Genomic DNA, 24,257 nt, shown 5'->3' with positions numbered 1-24,257 from the left:
TTACAGTCTGAAGTTTTAATGGAGTAACACCTTCTACAGGAAAAACCTGTATTTAATGTATCTGGGTGACTCTCAGTAAGAGAAAACATTAAAAAATCCCAAATAAATTGAACCTGAGGAAAAAAAGTACACAGTCTGATTTGCACTGCCATACAGAAGTTAGCATTTGAATGTTCCTTATTCAATTTTCTATTTCAAGTCACTGGTTCTTGTGCAAACAGACATTAGCACAGACATGAAAATGCTGTTCTCAGAAGACAATTCCCAACTAAGATATGATGTCATGATAAATGGCGTTTAACAGTTAATCACATCACCATTTTCTGTGAAATGCATTTCACCTTGGTGAACCTTTCAAATCACTTCGAAAATTACAGATTTGAAAGGCAATTAGATTTTATTTGAAAGGATGGACAGAATAATGTGAAAAGATTCAGACTTTTAAATAGGAGTAGTAAAGACATTGGCAGGAATGGCAGTTTAACATCTCATATCACAATCTATGCGAGTTCAAATAATTTTCTGCAAGAATCTGAGTTACAGCATCTTTTGAGTATTTTACTTTGGCTGTAATAAAACAATAAACAAATGCAAACTGAAATTTGAGTTACTTACAGTCCATAAGCAGAGTTTACAGCAAGACTGGTAATCTGTTGTGGAGGCTCACCATCCACCCACACCAACTGAATAACAAGATCTGCTTGGTATCCAGGAGGCATTCGCACAGGTCGAGTCTTAACACTAAGAAGAAGAGGTACAAAATAAGAACAAACAAACAAACAAACATGTACTGGGCCATGAATAACAACTGCTTCTCATCATCATGAATAATCAACCAGAATGGAAAACCTAAAATACTTCCCTCTGAAACTTTGAAAAAGGACATTTCTGTATTTTCGGAACTTTTTTGTTCTGAAGAAAAGCACAACAGAAAAATGTAAGGAGGTAAGAGAAGGGGAGAAGATATACCTTTCTGTAATGGTCCTCACCATAGCACATTCAAAACTTATGAGCTTGACAATTCTATTTGGCCATTTAGTGCAAACAAGTTCAGTTTTATTTTTAGAAGCATAATCACCTAATATGTGAACGAATGCTTCCTACATAAAAATCTGATCAAATTATTAACACCTGTTCCTACTGTGTTATGGCAAGTCCAGTGACTTGTAAAGCAGGTTGTGAAGGTGTACATATTAATGTATTAAGGGGAAGCATAAGAGCTGAACACCTCTGTATGACTGCTTTATGTGTGTTTTTGACTGGTAGAATTTAATGTGGTGATACACTGAAAGAAGATATTATGCAATAATAGCAATACTTTGAGGAATTCGAGTTAGTCATTAGTACATTCACACTGTATGTAGTAATTTATAAATAAAGCCCATTAGTCAGTGTATTTTTACTGTAGCTGTAAATGGTGAGATTGCTTATATTGCACCCCTTTTCACACAGCCATAATAGGGCAGTCTATCACATATAATCCTCTATCCCTGTGAAAAATAGTACTCCAAAGAAGACTAAGAAACAGGAGAGGAGGGAGAGTAGCTAATTAATATAGACTTGGACAACACATTCTGAAGAACTGCACTTTTTGGCACATAATATTTCTTTCTGCTTTAATTGCTTCTCTATCCTATGTACTGGATCTTGGAGGTCTTTGATGACACTGACAATGCAGACTACCTCCAGAATGATGTGACTCACCAAGCTTTCCAAGCAGCCCTGGCCCAAACACCTGAAAAGATGATGCATCAGATTGGAAATAAACCTAACTGATTTCTATTCGGAAGCAAATAATTAGGCACATCTTTCAAGAAAGGATATTCAAACTTCTCACTCTATAACCAGGGCTATCAGGTTCTTTGCAGCTACCCTTGTGGCATCTGTTGGGATGGAGACCTTAGTGGCAAATAGGGCTACTGGCAATCTTGGAAAATTGAAGATAGATGCAGAAAACCGAAGTAAAATGAAGTAAAGCATAACCACTGAATGACACCAGGGCAGAAGTTCTCAGCAAGGTAACTCCAGTAGCACAAAGGGCAATGTACAAACCAAACAGTGCTCTAATTCTGACAGAAGTTATGAAAAACAGGGAACAGTGCTCTACTCAGTTTCATGGTTTGATTAAGAGTATGGACATACTTTATGACACAGAGATAAAATCACCAGCGTAGTGCTAGTAGTAGGAGCACTTGCAGATACTTTTTGGAAAATTTCTTAAAGCATAAGGGCTATTTTCTTAATAAGGCCATCATATCTCTGTTGTGGGTTAACCTCATCTGACTGCCACACACCCACCCAGACACTCTCTCACTCCCCTTCCTCAACAGGACAGGGGAAGAAAATAAGATGAAAGAGCTCATGGGTTGATATAGGACAGGGAGACCACTCACCAGTTACCATCAGAGGCAATGCAGACTCAATCTGGGGAAAATTAATTTATTGCCAATTAAAAATCGAGTAGGAGTGTGAAAAATTCTTTGAAATGACAAAATTAAAATCATCCTGTTCCCTCCCTTTTCTTCAGGCTCAGTTTCACTCCTGACTCCTCTACCTCTTTCCCCACTGCAAACAGCACAGCAGGGGAGGGGAATGGTGTTTGTGGTCAGCTCATAACACTCCATATCTGCCATTTCTACCTCATGCTTTTCCCCTGTTCCAATGTGGGGTGCAGTCCTTCAAGAACAGACTGCTTCAGCATGGGCCCCTCAAGGGCCACACTTTGTGCCACAAAACTTGCTCCTGAGTGGGCTCCTCCATTGGTTGTGGCTCCTGCCAGGAGCCTTTTCCTGGGTGGGGTCTCCATGGGCTTCAGGGAAACAACCTGCACCACTATGGTGTCCTCTATGGAATACAGGGGAATCTCTGATGTCTAGAGCAACTCCTCCTGCTCCTCCTTCTCTCAGTTTGGTGTCAGCAGGATTGCTTCTCATGCTTTTTTCTTGTTCCTCTCTTGCACAAGTGCTGTCCATCATTTTTTGTCCTTTCTTAAATTTGTTTTTCCAAAGGATCCACTTTCTTGGCTGAGGGGCTCAGCTGTGCCCTGCAGTGGCTCTGTTGGAATTGATTGGAACTGGCTGTGACCAGCACAGGGCAGCCACAGCTGCTCCTCACAGAGGCCGCCCTGCAACCCTCTCAGCCAGCACCTGGGTACCTAAACATTCATACCCTCTTTCGAATTGTTTAACCATTTCAGTGATACAGTTTATGCTGTACTGTGAATATTTCTATTGTAGAGGATCCACAAACCTTTTCAAAACTTTCTCTTTTTTATTACTTAATGAGAAAGTCATTCCTCTTCTATCTTTCTAAATGCATTTCCTTAACAGTGGCTTGGCACACTATTCTATTTCTCTTGCCTGTTGTACTGTTCAGACCGTAGGTATCAATTTACCTGGAGCAGTGATCAGTCACTTGGCTTGGATCTTGTTGCAGGAAAGATGCAAAAGGACAGTTCAGCAAGTGCTCAACCCACTACAGTTGTCAATAGCTTTGTACTGTTGTTTTCTATTAACAGCAAACCTCTCCCCAAAGTTTTACACTTTCTTACCTGTTCTGCTGGCACTAAAGCTTTGCCCTTTTCTTTGTTCATACGATACATATCCATGAGCCTTTCTGAAGTGATGCTATCTGTAACCCTAATGAAACCCTGGATTAGCCAGGAGTAGTATTCCTGGTGAGAACAAAGGGATGAACATCTATGAACTCAAGCTGCCAAGGGAGAGGGATCTTTTGAGACCAGGAAAAACTGAAACTATAAGCAAGAGTTGTATACAATAAAGATGTACTATTTTCAAACAAACTTCACAGCAATCAGAAGCTGAATATTTTATACAAACAGTCCTTCAGAGTATCTTTGTGATGGAGCCCTTCAACTTCTAATGTCTGTGAAGAAGCCTTTAAGAGGCATACCAGTGGTGGTCTTTCCATCTTGCACCCCATTTTCAGTTTTCAGCTCCTGCCCTTAAAAATGTTACAAAAGTTATAAAACAGGTAAATGAGATCCAAGGACCAAGACTTAGCCTAATGCCCTTTCAGTTGAGTTTCATATTTTCTAATGGATAACTGAAGATGTTGGGGAACACGAGAGTCAAATGCTGCTATGGTGAGCTACAAGTATCTGTCAAAGAAATGCATTCATGCTTTCCTTCTAAAAAAATTACCATGAGACTCACAGTGGTTGCAGAATTGAATCTGATCTTCTAAAGCATGTTTTTAATGTGGTATTATTTTTCCAATGTGCTTTTAACAATAGGCTGAAAAAATTAGAGAACTTGAAGTACCTCCTAAGTTTTCTTTCAGATTATTGTTACCTGAGGAAAAAAGCAAACACCCTTCTCTCTATATTTTTCACTGCAAATTTGAGCATCTAATTTGGTAAGATGGATGTTATTTCACAGAGATTTTCTCTAAGCATAGAATAAGCTGTAGGTGGTGAAAGACCATAATTCTGGAGTAAAATAATTTCAAGTTTCATGGTTAAGTTTGTCATTCCCAAATTCCTGTGACACCTTCTTCTTTAAGGATCTTTGAGCTATTTCCCTAACCATCTTGCTTGAACAGTAATGCTGATATTTAGTTTTATTTCACCTTGATTTAGATTGCTTATTTTTGTATATACTATAAGCCTAAAAGTACTGCAGGAGTATGTGCAGAAGGAATATAGGTATTTCCTTGACATGTTCTTGTTATGCCACTCTGAATCTGATTGTTGCCAAGTTTTGGTTTTCAGTTTTCTTCACAAGATATTCCCATTTCCTTATGACTTTGGAGTTACTTGAAGCTACTATCAAACCCCTTGATTGACCTAATTTTGGGATGATCCTAGAAGTCTGGGAACAAAGACTGACATTCTGGATATAGCTTTTTGATAACTATTTATATCAAAAGTATTTATCTGCATAAACGCAAATCCACTGGTTTCTTAGGTTATTACAGCTGCATATTTCACCGTAAAATCTTCTGAAACAAACAAGAACAATATTTATTCCACACTGCTGCCTGCCTCCCTCAGTAACATTTACTTTTGATTTCAGAAAAGTGCCAATTTTTCATTACTTCAGTCCCTTCAATCGCTTTCTTCCTAGTATCTATTCACAGACACAAACACTTTCAGCCGTTCTGATTTCTGACTAGAAGTATGGAGTGTCATCCATTTGCTGTAACGAGATTGAGAAGCAGATATGAAAATAAACATAACGGAATCAAGATTAAAAGCTAGTCTGTATATAAAATTTTATGTGTATTATCAATACAGTTCAAGTTGTGCACTCACCCTCTGTGTCCAGGTGGCTGCAGGTTTATGTTATTACCACTTTATCTTAGATTTTCTACTGCTGCCTACCTGACTGACCTGCATATAAAGTCAACAACATCACCCAAGTCTTCACCAATTTTTCTGTTCCCAGCACTACTTTCATTTTATCATCATAATTCTGCTTAGATCGTTTCTTGACAGACAATGCCTGTGGACCTGGTTAGAGTTTGGGTGAAAAGTATGGGTATTTATATGCCTTTCCCTATTGAAAAATATAAGAGCATAGGTAAGTACACTTTTATCAAAATGTAGGAGGGAGTATACCAGCAGTTCTCATGGTATAATTACTTTGACTTCGAAAAATCGCTTCTCAGTCAAAATAAGTTTACATTTATTTCACATAAAATGAGACAAAAATCAGTTGGGCAGCTTAATATGAGATTATATGGAACTAAAATAAACTTCTAAAAACTAACAAGCAGAACCTTTATGGGCTCATTACAGCTTTTCTGCCTCCAAGATTAACAATTCCTCTCCTTCCCAGACAAAATCAAATAAGAATCTCTTAAGGAAAAATCTTAGCCAGTGAAACGATTGCATTCTTCCTTATTTCAAAGTCATAAATGGATTTCATATTTGGATTTTTAAAATAACATTTCTCTGCCTCGTCTATTGATTTTCATAGTGCAAATTAATGACTAAAGTGAGGTCTGAAGGTCAACTATCTGATTGAATGAGGTGGACAAATGAACAGGATGCCAAAAAATACTGTTAATTTTACAAGAAAAATATCACAATATTGCTTTTGAATGGTAACGATATTTTCAGAAGCCAAGCAGCCCAAAGTAACTGCAAAGTCAGGAAATGTTCTTTTGAAATAATTGAGGCATTTAAAATATTTAATAATAATTAGACCAAAACAATAATGAATTCACTCAAATGAGAGCAATTGTTATCAGTAATGCACTATAATTGTTGGAAAATTACAGTTTATGGAGTTTTGTACAGGATTCTTGTTTTAAACTATTCAAACCCATAATTTATCTGCCTTATTAATAAGAACATATTAATCTACACCAAACAGCAACAATAGGTACTCTAGCAGAAAATAATTTGCTTCTTTCTAAAGATTAAACAAATTTACACTTCCACACAGTGCAACTGTTTCATAATTGTATATTTTAAAGATTGTTTCATGAGTATGAACACAGTTTCCATGCATTACACACCATAAAATGCATATACTTTTTTCACAAAGAAGAAATTTAGTGTTATGCTAATTAATCAAGAAGGGAAAGATTTGCACATGTCTGTTTTACAGAAGTCTCTTTGTGAACTATAAAAAAAAGGTTTCTCAGAAATTTCTTGAAGATTTACTCCTAGATCAGACTCGAAAATTACAGTCAAACCTTTATGGTAACAGTTTATCTTCTCCATAATTACTTCTATTCTCTCCTTTTAAAATCCCTTGTTGATTATTTTGTTTGTTCTATATTCTGGTTTCTTCTCATTTTATGTCACATATATACAATTAACCTCTTTTTCTTGATAGTTGGTGGATTGATTAACAGGTAGGAATGCTTTTTAGAGAGATAAACCTTTGAGCAATGGCATAGACTTACCTAAGACATGGGATACTATCCTTCATTGTTCCTTCACATCCTACAGTGTTGGTACTGCCCGAAAGGCTCTTTAAAGAAGAAAGCTGGGAGGAGGCATCTGGAAATGGAGGATTTATTTCTGGTTCAGGAGTAATGATATCTTCTACTTCGTACTGAAGTCGTACCTCTAATGACTTAAATAAATAAAAAGCTAAGTTATAATTTGATAAAGAAAGCTGATGAAAGTTCTGGTACTTTCAAATAAATATCAGTAAGCCTTTTTTAAAATACCCCACCACATTTATTATCATTTACAGGCAAAGAATACTGTCATTTGTTATTTACACAGCCTAGCAGCAACATCAGATAGGAGCTATTCATCTACCCTAGGCCGATGGAGAAAAACATAGGTATTTTCTTCCATAGGTATATTCTGATGACTTTGATTCCAGCCTTTTACAGCAAGTGAAAGGCAAGAATATCAGTGTCCAGAAGTTATTATGAAAAGAGAAGTTCATCCCTCACCCCCAAATAAATAATATTTCAGTATAAGAAGATATCATTGAGAATAAGTGTCATGAAAATTTTCTGCCTATTGTTTTTTTATGTTTTTCTTAAGTAAATTCATTAAAAGAATGATCGTCAACTCTGCCTCCTCATGACCAGTACAACAGAGTCTCTACCAGACAGGTTTTAGCCAGGATGGAGAAGCCTGACTGTGTGAATAGAACTGATAAATGAACTTTGTTTGTCCATAGGTGGGGGTCAGGAAATCAGGGATAACAGCACAGAGAGTTCCGTGTTCCTTAGAATGGACAGGAGTTTGGTGGATTCTAGAAAGCAAAGTTCAAACCAGTTACCTTTTGCTTTCTTTCTGGCCTCCCTAGAAAGGGAAAACAGACTAACCAGGCCAAACCACTCTGCAATTCTTTCCACTAATTCAGGAAACTTTAACTGAAGGGTTACTGCAAATCACAGGGAAAACTGGACAGGGAGTTAAAAATCTATGTAAGTAATAATCTCAAGGAATCACAGTAAATATTGAGTAATTCTTTCTACTTCATCAATTCTCTAAGAGGATCCCCATTTTGAAAAGAATAAAAAACAAAGTACAGCCCTCAAGGAGACAACATCTTGGGATTACTAGCTGAACAGTAATTTCCGTGCTGGTACCTTGAAATGTACAGAAACAATTGCAGATGTAGACACTGCAAACTCTAATTTAATGATGTTTCACTGAGACATCATCTGTACCAGAATGAAGATAAACAAAATATCTAAGTTTTATGAGAATCAGGAGATAAAGGTCAGTACTGAAGGCTCATCTGTTTCTCAACCACTGTATTAAAACATACAAGATTTCAGAAAGAAGTTATTCTGCTCAAACAGAAGAGAAAGAGTCCTTTCTCAAAATTTCACTTTTGTTTTCTCCTTGCAATATCCATGGATGTTTTTTGCCTGAATCAGCTAAAGAAACCTATAGACAACATTTGCCTTCAAAGACTAATGAGTGAAATATTGAGTTCAGGAAAATCTAATCTGGAAGTAATTGCTGCTGACTGAAACAATTTATAATGCTGTTTAATCTTTATGCAAGACTGGGGGAACTGTTGAAGAGTATGTTCTTCTGCCTGCCAAGTTAGAATTGCATCATTCTTCTTTGGATTTTTTTTTTTGTGTATTCCTCTTTCTACTAAAATTAATTTTTTTTCAAGTTCCAGCTATCCTGCATTTGCAGAGAGAAGGAAAAAATTTAGGCTACTAACAAGATTGTGAATTTTTCTTACATTTTTGTCTTGCTTTGACCAGTCTTAGAGGGTTTACAGAAGTGTCGTACCAACTTATTTTGACACACAGTAAAGATATTTTTGGGGGATTCCATCACTAGATTAATTGATTCTCCTTTCCACATTCAAATGAATGTAAACTTTTTTCCATGGTTCTTCTCAAGAGCTTTGAAGAGGAGCTTCAATGAGGAAAGACTGATCACTGAGAAAGTGATCATTTTAATTAATAGATGCTTTTGAGACAGGATGGAGTAGATTCAGATGAGAAAACAAACACAACAGCAGCAAATATTTTTTATACAACTGCATGACAATGACTCCGAGGTTGCATATGAAGCAGAATTTATCTCATGGGTAATACTTGCCTTCAGAATCTGATAGAATCTGATTCAAAATGATGCAAATAATTCTTCTACTGAGGAAATCCCAGGCACAGCCTATGACCCTAATGCACATTCAGCAGCAGACCTCCCTGCTACATGAAGAAACCTTTGAGTAGCCTCCACACTTTCCATTTACCACAGCACTAACATTACAACACTGACATCAGCCAGTTAAACTAATGTGGGGGCCTTAAAATGCTTGGATTTGAAATTGAACTCAAGGTAAGTTCAGGCTGGCTGATAAAGAAAGGAGGATACTAAATGTTTTGTATCTCAGGGAGCAAAGAAATCCTGAGGCTGACCAGCTCAGTCTCAATATAGACAAAGCCAGACAGCCTACAATCAGGTACACATTCCAACAAAGAATTCCATACTTCTGATTAAAAAAGTGATGATTTGAATGCATGCAGCAAAAATGCAGAAACCAACAGAGAAGGGCCATTCAAGGATGCACAAAACTGAGGGGAACTCAGTGACTATATCACCAAGATGGTATAATTTAATGTTCAGAGAACAATTCTTTATATAAATGCTTATTAATTACAGATGAAATGTGAGAAACTGTTAAATTGAAGATATTATAGCACTTTAGAAAATACTAGTAATGATGCAATTCGGCCAGAAAAGCAAAGGACAGGAAAACAAAGAAACTAAATTACAGATAATGAAAGATAAGGTGCACTTACTATGGAACAATGTAAGAATACTAAAATGTAGTAATTTTAGCAGCATTATACCTGGGCTGGTCAGTAACACGAAATTACTGTTCATCAGTTTTAAAACTTTCCCAAAATGATACATTCAGCTAGCTTAACAATTGACTCTGGGGAAAAAAAAATAGTGGAAAACAGCAGAACAGCCATAGGTAATGAATTTCCTTACCAGATGGCACATGGCTTCAGGCCAAAAATGACACAGTTTTTTGCCACACTAGAACTTTCTAAAGTACATTAAAATAGTGTGAAAAGGAAAAGAAGCAGGGAACGTGGAAAATATAAGGGAAAATATGGTTTTGTTGAGAGCTGGCAGACGCAAAGAAATACTTTCTCTCAAGAGAGTGTCTGGAGTTGCAAACTGTTCAGCACCAGAGAACAGCAAGCCTGAAGGAGAAGGCAGTCATGTTTAGCTTGGCTCTGCCTTAAGATCTGTCTGCTGTTAAACTTCTTACACTTAAGAAAGAATGTTTTACACTATAAATGCTGCTCAATCACATTGTTAGAAATGGTTGTGGCTCCTGTGCAAAAATGCAAGATTTAAACTAAAGCCAGAATCACTGTTCAACAATGATGAAGTATAATTTGACTGCAGTGTAGTTAAAGGAACATAGTCTGTATGATTCTACTTGAAAAAAGGTGACCGCTTAAATACGAAGACAGAAAGTGGATGATTTTAATTGGACAAAGTAACACAATGCTTATGAAAATATCAAGTGCTTAGCCATAAATCTGGTGTTTGATATGGTTTCCATTTTTAGGGAAACAAAGTCAGCATAAGCCAGAAAAAAATCAATTCTTCTATTTTGTTAAACCCATTGATAATTTTCAGTCTCCTTATAGTACAAAGACTATGAACATAAATTAAGAAGATGAAATATTTGAGTTAAAAAGAGCATTAGGCATGTACACAATGAACATTATCTGATGAAAACATACAGCAGCCAGTAATTTTAGAGCAGGTAAACAAAACAGAGTCTTAAAAGCAAAGTATGTCTGAAATCTGTACTGTATGTTACTATTAAAGAAAAAAAAAAAGATGGAGAGTTGGCTTCCAAAACCTCAGATTTTTTTTTCAGTGACTTCAGTAGGATCAAGATTTCACTGAAAAGGTTTAAAATTAATATCTCTAAGCCTATATTTATACAGATTGATATTTTTATTCAAGTACCTGAGCACAGATAAAGCAAGGCAATTTGATTTAGGAATTATGTTCTCTTAGAGTGAAATTCTGAAGTACTTACTGCAATTTCAGTATTTACTTCATGTTTGCTGAACCTGTAAACAATCACATATGCAGAAACTCCTGCCACACAGAAAATTCGGCTTTCAGGACACCAGTACATCATCTGAACAGCAAAAGGATCTTCTTCCACAATCTCAGCTGTTGCTTTTCCTTCTCCCACTTTCTGTTTTTCAAAGACCTTTGATGTTTTTAATTTGTATAACATCTGTAGAGTAACTGTAATATATTAAAACATATAAAAATACTAACATGAAGCACATCAGTTATAAAATTCCTCAATTCTCACTTTCTTAGTTGTGGAATAACAAGGAATCTTAGGAAAGCCTAACAGGAGAAGATGCATATTATACACTACTGATATTATTCTGGCACACAGTACTGGTAGGACATGAATTTAATACTTCACTAAAGGATATTTGTCTGTGAAATACTTCTTAGTACTTTCTGGGACAAGATTTCAAAGGTATATTTTAACAATGGTGTCCATAATTAGGCTTATATTGAGTGTTATAGAGAGGCTCTGATAATGTTGGTATTTTCCTAATGAGATGTGAAACTAAGATTCCATTTGTCTGATGTTATTATCTAGCTAGAATGTATGGAAACTCGAGAGAAAATATCAGGAAATCATTTCAGTGGCCTGGTCAACACGAAGCCTTTCTGAACTAACAGGAGTTCAAAAATGTTTTGAATTTCGTGACTAATAAGTATATCTGTATTTATACCTGTATAAAAAATCCTGATATATACAGAAGCCTTTGTCAAGATTAGAAGCTCACTGCCGTGAATTCTGGAGGTACTATAATCAACCCCATTATGTTTTATTGACATTCCTCCCTGTTTTTATTAATTTTACATTAATTTATCAGTGGCATTAATTAATAACTGTGTAAGGTCAGAAAAAGTCAGTCAGGCCCAGCACCTACAAAGGCATATAAATCCATAAGGGCAAAGCTGTTACATGCATCAGTATAACTGTGGTAGCTCAGCCTAGCTAGCCTGTGTAACAAGAGCAACAGGAAGATGAAAGAACAGGGTTTTAGTTATGTAACTGGATGCTGAACACAGCAAAAATACATTTTCATTTGGCAGTGCAGATATATTCCAGGAGGTCCGGCATATAAAATTTTTAATATTTTAAAAAGTTTTAGCACATAAAGCACTACCAAATTTTCACAAATTACAGCAAGTGCTTCTATAATAAATACAAAATTCTTCCTGCCCTAAGTGGCAGAGAAAGAGGATTCAGGATGCCCTTAGTCCCAGTGGCAAATCTAGAGTGGCACTTCAAATCAGGCATCATGGGTTCAAGCATAGTAGGACTGGAAGAGTTACAGAATCATATGGCACGAAGTCTATGCTTCTCTGAATTACTAAGTACCATCTGCAAAAGGACAAATAAGAAACAGCAATGGCTTTTGAGCAAAGTTACATTTGGATAACTACTTCAGCGGCTTAGAAATTCCCAGTCTCTCACAAATCTGTGCTTTCAGATACAAAATTACACAATTAAAATACATCTAAAAGCAAAGTATTTTGTGCCTTCTAATACCAGTAGGATATTTTGTTTACTAGAAAATCTCAAATTATATTGAACTCCACTAAAAAAGTTAAGACCTTGTAAATAATAAAACTTCTTAATAATTAATACCTTGTAAATAAAAAGTATCAAGTATGCTACGAGTAACACAGTACATGCCCTGAAAAGCAGGACTAAGACCAGGACATCAGAGATGCACTGAAAATACCAATGCTGTTGAAGAGATTATGAATATTCATGATCATCTAAGCTTTTAGCATTTAGAAAAATTCCTATTGCAGTGTGTATATATTGATTAGGGGGTTATGTTTATATTCCCTGTGAGAAGCTTTTTCTTTCTCCATTTCTGCCAGAACTATAGAAGAGGTAACTAGCACATTGGTTTCTGTGCAGTATATATGCTATGTGGTCTTACAGCAATCTGTATTGTTTCACTCTAACTTCAGTGCCTGTATTTTCACATTCTTGTTAAAAATGTAAGTATGTAATGAAATATTCACAAGACAAGGTCTAATATCTCACTCTACTTCTCTAAATGAAAGTAATTATCCTACTTTGGTTTGTATTAAAGCTCTCTCAAACTTCCGTTTTTGCTGATAAACTATTGACCTTGTTTGATTGTGGGGGTTTTTTGGTGTTCACCATGGTTTGAAAAAGGGGATTACCTGACAAAGTCATCAGCTTTAGCTGACATTAAAATCTTGTAAACGTTTCCCATATTTGCAGTAATAATCATTACAATTTTGTGGCACAGTGTGGAGCAAGCAAGTAGTTTGAGTATCTCATACTTCACAATATTGTCACCCATTACAGACTGATTATTAGGGTCATGTTAAATCTCTCTATGCCCAACATTTCGTACAGGATTTTCTTTCACACTCTCTTTTCCTTAAGAAACTGATACCTCATAAGGAGATATTCTACCCAGACATTCCTGCACGTCTGAAGAGACAGAAGACAAGGCAATTCTAAAGGATCTTTGGTAAACCACAGTCATATTATTTGAAGAAGAATATTTTAACCTTCAGCTAAAATGAATGTGTATTTTTAATAAATACATTTTACTAATAAGTACCGTACGTGTTTTCTGTAGGGGAAAACGCTGGTTTCTGATATGTGTAGTTATAGCCAGATAGCATGGAACAAGCATTTTCTGAAGCTTTTTCCTGCTATGATGAATGGAAATGCTTCCCAATTATTTACTGGGACTTGAGATTGGGCAAGAAAAGATTTAGGTCTTTTCCATCCTCAACAGATTAAGCATGTATTGACATGCACTATTGTATTTTAATTTTACTTAGTTGTAAAAAAGTCTTTGTTATACTCAGAATAGAAGAGACATGACAACTGGAACTGAATGTTACATCTAATTGAGCCCACTATTTTATAAACACAAGATGAATGTGCCCTAAGGATTTTTACTAGTGCTTCATTGTTCATAGGTTTTGGTATGTTGGATCTTGAGTTATTATGCCTCTTAAAGACTTTCACTCTTTTCTGCCTAATTTATCTCATTAGCAGCATTTTTTTGCCTTAATTTGATAAAAATTTTCTTCATTTCAACTAATTTTTCCTAAGTATATCAGCCCACGTATTACTACTCATACTGTTCAATATCATGTTTTATATATGTGTGTGTTTGTGTGATTTGTCAGCATTATATAAAAGTGAGCTTTAGGAACTTACTGGCAGAAGCATCCCAAAATTTTACTGATCCATCTGCATGGCTTAAAAAAAATATAAAAATTAAATGTGTTAAAACAATATTCAACTATAAAACATCATCTACTTTCAGTGACTGATAAATATAAGCAGAAAAACTGTATTTTGCTCACGCGGTAACTCTCTATACCTTACTGACAATATATTAATAATATACATACTAACTATAAGTAAATGGTTTGTTATTAGTTTGATTTGGTTAATGAAATATTTTTCACGCATTTCCTATAAAGAACTAAGCCCCCAATGAATTTTAAGATCTCAACAAGAAGAAATTATTTCCCATACTAATGACAAGTTTAAGTTACAGCACTTTTGGCTTTGCACTGGGCCAGCATCAAGCTTATGCACCCTAAAAATGCCATGTATAATGAGCTTTGAAAGGATAGAGGGTAACTTTATTTTGCTTAATACCTTACAGCTGTGATCTTTTTAGTCATTTCTGATAAAATGAGAATGATCCCTTCGTCAGCTTATTGGTACTATTGTAATCTTACTTTTAAAAAGTATCATTGATAATAACAATTTATCACATATATTGGTATCTTCAGCCTGACTGAGACCAGAGGGTAACACAGTGTGCATCTTAGATGAGTAGCTTCTGTTTTACAGTATGGTGCCTTGAAAATCCATCAGGCATTTCTCATGGGGCTCCTACTTCAATCTGAGCCTTTCTATGCCTTTTTGCTATGGGTCTCCACTTACAGAGTGAAATTCATCCTAAAGCACTACACCCTCAGTAATTTTGGGTATTAAAATGAAGTCTTAAACTGTCCCCAGATACAAATTTCCCAGAAGGCTAAAGGACAACAGTCATAGAAAAACAGCTGCTCTCCTTTTAAAAGCTATTCTCTATGACCTTGAAGGCCAAAATATTGTCTTTCAATTGATTTTCCTTTCCAAAGACCCCAGCTTCATAAGTACACAGACTTGCTGTCTGACACTGGGGTCACAAGTGGTATTTCTTAATAGTAACTCGTCCCTGAGTACTAAGTTCTCTTTTTTACAGCAAAAGAGAATTTCTGCAGTGACACTGTTCACATGAAGAGCCAGGATAAATGAATGCTGTCAAGGCTCAACTCTTATCTATAGGTAACCCTCAAAAAAAAAGGAATAGACACCAATATTTTAGAGGTACCAATCCCCAGTTTCATTCTCACCCTGTAATAATGATTTCGGGATATGTTTGAGCTCCAAGATTCCATGCTCCACCACTGATAGGCCATTCCTAAACAAACAAAAAGAGTACAGAGATCACAGCTAATTCTGATGAACCTTGCTTGGTTAATTCTTAAACTCAGGAGTAGAAAACATCTTCCCCCAAAAAGCAATACAACTAGTAAAAATAACAAAAGTATATACCATTTAAGGCTTTTACAGTTTATTTACATTTTTGTATTATCAATTCAGGCTTTGGAAACTTAATAACATTTTTATATTACTAACTAAAGTTCTATGTTTTTAAAATATTTCTGCACATCTAACATTCAACAATCTAAATTAGGAATGAGAGGAAGGAGTAACAAACAGTTCTGCTAGTCTTTCGAGGTGTATTGTCTCTGGAAGTTTCTATAGAAGACTGAATAGACCAAGAATCTATTTTGAATACAAAGACCACTGAAGAAGCTGACCCAGAAACAAACATCTGAGCACGAAGCGATGAGATCACAAAACGCAACTTTTATATAACATATGAAATCATCATCTCTTCTCTGCCTTTTGTTTACTAGTAGCAAGACTCCCATTTTCTTCTTGGTCTAGACTGGTTGAGCAAAATGCTGGTTTGTGCCTGAAGTATGACATGTATGGATACAGGATAAAGGATGTGGAGGATGACGCATGTGCAGAGTGGGTGGGGACGTGTGCAGAGTCTGAGTGGGTAGAGAAAAACTGAAAGCACAAACTGTTTATTTGGATACATGGAGTGGATGCTTGTGGGTACAGAAATGGGTGGCTGGCGTATGAGTGACTACCTACCTTCAGGGTGTATATTTGTACGTGCACAAATAAAGCAAGGGGTCAAGAGAGTATGCAATGAATACAGGTAGGTGGTAAAAAGTACATGAGGTAAGAATATGAGGTACGGATAGACTCAAATAAGAGAAATAAAGTATTTTCTGAAGTACTTCGCTGAGTAAAGATACAAAAGAAGTAGAGAGGGCTCAGTTTCTGAGTTCATGGAAAATAAGGCAGCTCCAAGGAGAATACTTTTGTTGATTTGAATAGAAAATTGATGATGTCTGAGTTGCTTACCTCACTTTTTTTCTAATTTATTTATTATGATGGATTAGTTCTAGTCAAAACACAAACCAGATTAAAACTTGAAATTTATAAATTAATTGCATTTCCTCTTCTTCTTTCTGCAGCTTGTCCTATTTCTAAAGGCATTAAAATAAGACTTTGGTAGCTCAGTAAAATAATATCCCTATTTAATAACAAATCTCACAGACATGCTGTCAACCCTCACTGAACCTCTTCTGCTTAAGTCTTTCAGCTATAATGTTTTCACTTTTTTCTTTGATAGAGATAACCCACCCATACAAATTTGAATTGTACATGATGGTTTTCCCTGAACCCAATCTGATCTGGAATAATATCAGCAGCCTAAAGTCCTGTATAAAGGTAATTAACAGTTGTGCTTAAGTGGTGGTGTTTCTGGGGGACAAATACCAGCCTGTAAACATGCTGCTAAGCTGATGGTTGGACTAAGTTGAAAATTATTATTAAAGAAGTAAAATGGAAATAATTCAGTAACATGTTACAAAAACCTAGGTTATACGTCTACTTTCTTTGCTTAAGAAAATATTGGTTTTGTTTACCTTATTGCTGTATCCTTGCTTTTTATGTTTTGCTCCTACAGAATAGAGTACAGGAATCAAATCTGGAGGGCAGTCCGCAAAATATTCAGTGCAGGTAACAGGTGACTCATGAATGTCAATAGGATATGGATTTTCAAAGATTGGAAAACTAGTTAAGGAAGACAATTTATTAGAAGCACTGTCACACTGAGTCATAGAATAAAACATATTCTTATATTAAAGAGTATAACAGAATCCAAGTAAAATTATTACTAATGAAATACATTTTCCCTTATTTATTCAAACTTATATATTGCTTTTCATGTCAATAATAATGTATAGTTATGCAAATAAAGATATTAAAATTCCACTGCCATGACAAGAAACCTCTTGTTACATAAATACCCAGTTATATGAATAGTGCCTAAGGCTAATAGGGCTACTTGTGTCAATGATGATTAAGAACTAATTTTTTCCAACATCTCAAAATCTTATTTATACAGAAGTGACACATTTTCTAGAAGTTTCAGGTTCATGGATATGATATATACTATGATGTAAGAACTACTTATACAACTTTGGATTTTATATTGAGCATCTTAGCCTATTGGGTTGGTAGACTGTTAATTCTACAATGAAAAACTGCAATAACAGATGAGTAGACCTCAGTTTACTATACAGTTCCTCTTTGATAAGAACATTGATTCTGATATGAAAGAACTACTTGTCATTTAAACCAGCAACTGGATCATGAAATAATTCTGTAGATCCATATAAATCAATGCCATTATGTATTAAGATACTTAAGCGGTAGATCCTGTGGAGTCTAGTTATGCATATAAGTAGAAGCTGAATCTGATTTCCAAAACATATGTTCAGGTCATATTTCAGCATGTGACCAAGTATTACTTAACTTTGGTGTTGAATGAATGTTTGAGTACTATGCTGAAGGGACCGCAGACTGAGATTTATTCTAAAGTTCAAGAACAAATATTATCTTAAGTTCCGGCTGATTAGACGATCTTAGCTCTTACGGTGGAAGTAAATATTTAGAATGAATCATTTCCAAGAGTGAATGATTTCGGATAGCAAAATGACATCACGTGATAACATTTGGAATTTTATGATAATTTGCTGGACAGTTAAATACACAAATAGATTCATATAAAACTTCATACTTACTTGCTTTGTGTCAGGTCAACAACAATGAGATCTTTTTCCAAAAGCACAACTACAGCATAGGGTTCTTGAAATTCTGTAAGCAAGGAATCAAGTACAAAAGACATGGAGTTCTTCCATCACACATTTTAAACTAGCAAGTAAAATTTATGTTCTCCAGACTTTCACAGTACAAACTAGACAAATCTGGAAAGCAGGGCCAGACAGGAAGTAAAAAATGACTTTTGGGTAGTATTGTTGACAAACATACAAAGCAGAAATAGAATTGGAATATTACAGCCTGCCAGCATGATTCTATATTGAAAGTAAAGAAAAAAAATATTAATAAATTGTATGTATCATTGCACTGATGAAGCCAATTATTATACAGAAAAAGTATTTTTGCTGTCCAGAAATAATATTTCTACTGTGTACAACTACTCTTCAAAACCAGATTGTGCAGTTCACTTTATGATACACAATGCCCCCGTTTCCAAGGTGATTCCAAGGGAATATTCCAAATGAATATTCAAAATGAATCCTGTAAGTCTGTGGTGTTCAATTCAAGTACTGACATACCCCTTCCTCCCGCACACTCTTCTGGAGATTATACAGTTTGGTTTTTTATTTAATTATCTTTCCATTTATCAAAATTAAACAATTAAAATGACAAATAAATGCTTCCCTTGATGCATAGGGTGTATTAATTTACATAGGATAAAAGTTATTTAAAAATTATAAATGTGAAATTATGACTCTCTTTTCAACAGCAACAAATCATTCCAGCATGTGCAAGCTCAGAATACACTCTTCAGATGGGTCATGCCAAAATGATGAGTAAATGACAGCAGCTGATTCAGCTTCCTTTCAGTCTTGCTAAAAATGCACATTATTTTTTGCCTGTTTTTATACAAGGCTATGAATAACACAGGCTAAACCAAAATGCTTAAATATTAGTGTGTAAGCAGGGGAAGATGGTACAAAATTGTAGCACTGGGAAGTATTTGACACAGTTAAATGAAAGCTCAAACTAACTTTGACTCCCAAAAATTAAATTTTTGTATACCATTGAAACAAATACATACTTTACTAAGTGTATTTAATATGTATTTGATTTAGCTATGTATATAAGATTTATTTTACTTTTTGCTTGAGGGTTTAAAATGCTAAACTTTGTTTGTTTTTGACTTACAGCTTCTCTTAATTTAATTCCTGGAATTTTCTGGGAGTATACTTCAGAATGTGGGTAGCCCCACAATATGCAGCAAGCATTTTTAGCAGTTCATTTCACACTGAAGTGTAAGAACTTTTTTGCAGATAAGTGATAGTTTAATCTTCAATAATTTAGTAATCTGTAGATTTTCAGCATCATGAAAAATGTCAGAAATATAAGCACATATGTTTGATTCATAGCTGTATTTCCCCACACTAGCCCATGTGTTTCAATCTTATATGTGAAGATTTATACATGCTTTATTGTCCACTCATCACTTGCTTCCTCTATTGAGAATGCAAACAATTTCCAGGTACTTTCAGTTATGTAGTTTTCTTGAGATGAAGACAAATGTGAGAATGGAAGTCCCTGGAATGGAATTAATGTATGAGAAGAGATCACTTCATTTATTTTTTCCATAATTGTATTTTGCTTAATAAACTCACCATTTGGATATGGGGTTTCACAAAGAGTTAAAAAATCAACTATAGGGTGATCCATTTCAAGAACTGTAATTGCTTTCCCATGCATGATTGTTAAACTGGGTCTTCGACAAGGCTTATCATATGACAGTCCACCAGAAAATATCACAAATGGTTCACTGTATTAAAAACAACAACATAATAGTTGTAAGTCTACATAGTACACACAGGTTTACATTATAGGTTTAGTTTTCAAATAGTAATAAATAGCTTGCAAAAAGAAAGCAGGAAAGATTCTAAAAGGACTTTAAGTCGGGAATGTAATATTGATTTAATTGCAGAATTAAAAACAAACCTGTTTTTACAGGTCTTGTACTCTACTTTTAGAATTGGTTTACAAGATTCAGGTTTTTTCCCATCTCTTTGAACTTTTCCTAAAGAAAGAAAGAAGATGAAAACTCTATTAAAACATCATGATAATAGAACTATCAAACTAAAACATACACGTTGAAGCAACTGTATAAGCCGTAAGAGAATGGAACTTTAAAGCTACCGATGCTGAGTATTAACTCCTATTTCTGTAAAATATTATTTGTCTAAATTAATAACATTTATTATATCTTTGTGTTTTACTATCACATACATCTAAAGGACCATAAGGTACACTTCAAAAATGTCTAAATCCCATGCAGATTACTGAGCATGGCACTTAAAATTAATGGATTAGACTAATTGTACACCTTCTTTTCTTAACACATTATGATCATAAACAGTTTAATTTTTTCCTAAGCCTTTTTAGATTAATTCAATTCCTTTTGTTGACAAACTGCTACATGCTTTGGAGTATAACTAGTTGAGTGGTAAAATTAAACGAAGCATATAATTGAAATTCATTGGTTCAGGCCTGTTTTGATCTGATGGTTAGACTAGACCTCTGAGAGGTCCCCTCTGACATAAAGTACAATTCTATGAATAAAAATTATAAAATAGAAGGAAATTTAAGAAAATGCTAATTCTTTTTTGGGCTACATAGATCTTGCCTTGTCCTTCTTCCTCCCTTTGCACACAGTCAGGTCTCTTGGCTATGTATTGATTTGCAATGAAGTCAATATTTTTTACCTTGTTCATAGGAAACAATAGCATATTAAGTCCCAGGCATAAAACATACAGCCCATTTCTTAATATGGCTCCTTTATATTCTTCATTGCAGTTATTTGGGAAACCTTGTACCATCACCATGAGAAACAACACAGTGTCTTGCACAAAATGTATTAGCTTGTAAAAATTGCATGTGAGCACATAATTACAAAATATAAAGAAAGAAATGTGAAAATCACATAGCCTGAGGGTCTCACAGACAAGCAGTAGACTCTTAAAATGAGTGGATAAAAGAGGTATTTATGACACCAATTAAAAAAAAGTTTTATCTAAATTGCTGATTTATATAATAATTTGCAGCTACTATGCAAGAAGCAACTCTGGATCTGGGCTACGGTGAAAAATTAAATAAACAGAGATATTATCAAACAGCATTGAGAACACTGTATTGCTTCTTAGTTATACATTTTCATTATCAAAATTACCATGTGGAATTGTGGTCTGGAATGGTCTGTTAGGACTTTTCAGATTCCATAGGGTCAAGCTGCCATCAGAGTGACTGCACATGAACTGTTTCCCTTCATGATGCCAAGCAACAGAATGAATAGCCTACAGAAATTAAAGAAGAAATACAATGTTTACAGCAATGATATTTTAATGTAAGACTTTGGATTATATTAATCTAATGGTACATCAATAGTTGCGAGGTTCTTGTTTGTCCATTACCACCACTTTTTAGCAACCAATGTCTGTAATCCACAATTCACCATAAAGGCTAACACAACACAATTATGTAAGGAAGCCTTTAAATCAGACCAAAATTGAAGGAATAGGGTATTAAGGTAAAAGTATAAGAACAAGGGACATACAATGCAATTGTAATATGTGTGATAGCTCCCCTCAGAAATATTTAATCTGGTAAATTTACAGGGAATTCAGTGTAACAAGTTTTACAGGTAACATACAACACACAGTCTTCCCCAGAGGATGTAATACACTGTTCTTGAACAATTTCCACTCACATACTCAAGCTGCAGAGCAAGTAAAAATCAAAACACTATATAGACCGGGATTGTTTAATTGATCTAGGAAATTCCCAAAACAATGTAAGATACATTGGAACAGATAGATATGTTCCTCAGAGAAGAGGAATATTGCACTCCTATGTGCACACTACAAGTACCACATGATGAATATTACGTATGCCAAAAAGCAACACTTGAAAAATTAATAGACCATTCTTAATATTTTGTGCATAATTAGTGGAACTGACTGAAAATATCTATTTACACCAAACTAGCTGAAAGAATAGTGGTGTAAGTCCTTCACTTTCATTGATATGTGCTGGAAATAAACAAAAGACATCTTCTGACAAAACATTCATTGTATAACACAGTTTCTCACACACTCCTTTCAGAAGCACAAATTCACATAATTCTCCCTTGAATCCATATCCCTTCCAGAAATGTTCGCTGCCAAATAGCAAAAAACACAATATGTTTTTCTGTAAATGTAAATAAAAGAGACCTATTTTTGAATACAGTTTGAGAAATTTCCTTTTTTTTTTTTTTTTTTTAAGCGTGGGAAATACTAAGGCCTTGCATGCACTTAGAATTGCATATAGCCATATTCAATATATAAGTGACTTATTCAAATCACTTTAAAATCATTCCTGGGTGTTCATAAGTCAGTACTGCAGTTATTCACATCAGTTTTGCTCAAGCTGACAAGAAATACAGCTAAGTCTACTGGTCGCTATTCAGAAGTTCCTGTTGGTCTTCCTCTTTTAGCAATTATATTGATTGTTATGGTCAGTTATGGCTCATGGTCTGGAGGGAGTATCAGCAGAAACAAACAAAAGGGCTGTGACCTCTTACCAAATCTTTAATCAGCTCCTGAGGCTGGACAGCATGGCCATAAATGCATTAAGACGACCCAAATATTTTAATAGTAATCTGACATGCTTTGTGTATGAATGCTTGACTGACATACTAGGTAAGATAGTCATGACAAAAAAAGACTCAAAACCCAGAGCTGAACAAACTCCAGATATTTATCTTTTGAGTGACATAATGAGTATCACTCAAACTTCTACCTGCCAGAGGGGGGTTGGCACACAGTTCCTCTTAAAGACCCAGAAGACACCAAACTATAAAGGAAGCAACAAAAGACAACACAGAAAGACAGTTCATACAGAGTCCAATATTGTTGCTCTCAGGTAGGGACAACCTTTGATCTGTGGGGAGCACTGCTTCACTTACACTGAAGGCATGTCTATCCTCATGCAAATTAATTCTGACATGAGCTCATTCATGCTTGCTATTGTGCCAAATCTGGATCTGGTTTTGATATGCTATCACATTTAAAAACATTTCACATGGCTACAATCACTAACTGTCTGAGCAGGAGCTACTAACTAGCAGCTGAAAACTGTAACAAGCTGCTTGTTAAACTGCCTCTCAGCTGCTGGGTGTCCCCTGCCAGCATAAACCTGTGGAGTAGAGCTGAGGTGGAATGCTTGTGTCACAGACAGTTGGCAGAGCAGCAACTCAAACTGACCTGTTAGACTTTGCCTTGAAATGGGCAAAAACCCCATATAATCACTTCTGGAGGTCTCATCTGGGAGTCACGACTAATACAGAAAGATGGCACTGAACAAGTTCCAAATTTTCTCTCTGCTAGAATATGTCTAGATTCTAATCCACTTAGTTAGCATCCACACATAAAAGGAGCAGTTATTTGCTTAGAAGAGAAGTTCATCATGGTGGGTGACTCATGTGAATGTTCACACAGTGTATGCACAGAAAGCATATCACTCCAGATTGAGTATGTTTCTCCCTCTGCAATATCCACAGTGGTTGCATACATATTCCATCTTCTCTCATACACAGCATGCACTAAAATTAAGTGTGCCCAACACCATTTCAGTTCCTTCCCAATCACAAACTCTCTTTACTGAGAAGAATTCAGTGAAGAGTCTTTAGGACCACTTTTAACCATATTTTGAACAAGAACTATACTCCTCTTATTACTTGAATGTTAAAAATCCTTTGTGTTAGTAGTACTGCAGGACCATTAAAACAAGGGCCACATCTGATTTGATACTTCCATAGTGGCATAGTGTTTGACACAGGTAGGGAGATGTCATTTGGCAAATGTCTCTGAGAACTCTGCAGCTTCATTTTAAGGATATGTTCCAATGAAAGACACTGACTGTTTCAGAAGGCTCTGAGTGTGTGTTGACACAAACTTTCAAAGTCTGCACATGAAGATAGCTGTTTTTTGGGGTCTGCCAACTATCAATAACAACTTGAGAATC

At 35.4% G+C, this 24,257-nt stretch overlaps 1 protein-coding gene across 2 annotated transcripts in view; it reads right to left on the bottom strand.

The window, feature by feature from the left end:
* Positions 1-24,257, bottom strand: part of STXBP5L (syntaxin binding protein 5 like) — a 188,719-nt gene that overhangs the window by 52,793 nt on the left and 111,669 nt on the right. For both annotated transcript variants that reach the window (XM_018074685.2, XM_018074686.2), the window contains exons 8-17: positions 21,424-21,547; positions 20,196-20,274; positions 19,865-20,019; positions 18,230-18,302; positions 17,069-17,216; positions 15,410-15,477; positions 14,214-14,254; positions 10,986-11,203; positions 6,880-7,052; positions 616-741 (exon numbers count right to left, since the gene is read on the bottom strand). In XM_018074685.2, coding sequence (XP_017930174.1) covers positions 616-741; positions 6,880-7,052; positions 10,986-11,203; positions 14,214-14,254; positions 15,410-15,477; positions 17,069-17,216; positions 18,230-18,302; positions 19,865-20,019; positions 20,196-20,274; positions 21,424-21,547 — 1,205 coding nt within the window. The remainder of the gene's footprint in view (positions 1-615; positions 742-6,879; positions 7,053-10,985; positions 11,204-14,213; positions 14,255-15,409; positions 15,478-17,068; positions 17,217-18,229; positions 18,303-19,864; positions 20,020-20,195; positions 20,275-21,423; positions 21,548-24,257) is intronic.

Source organism: Manacus vitellinus, unplaced genomic scaffold (assembly GCF_001715985.3).
Source record: "Manacus vitellinus isolate BGI_N305 unplaced genomic scaffold, ASM171598v3 scaffold_28_pilon, whole genome shotgun sequence".
Taxonomy (NCBI): Eukaryota; Metazoa; Chordata; class Aves; order Passeriformes; family Pipridae; genus Manacus; species Manacus vitellinus.
Note: the sequence above shows the minus strand (reverse complement) of the source record. Positions and strands in the feature narration are given on the sequence as shown.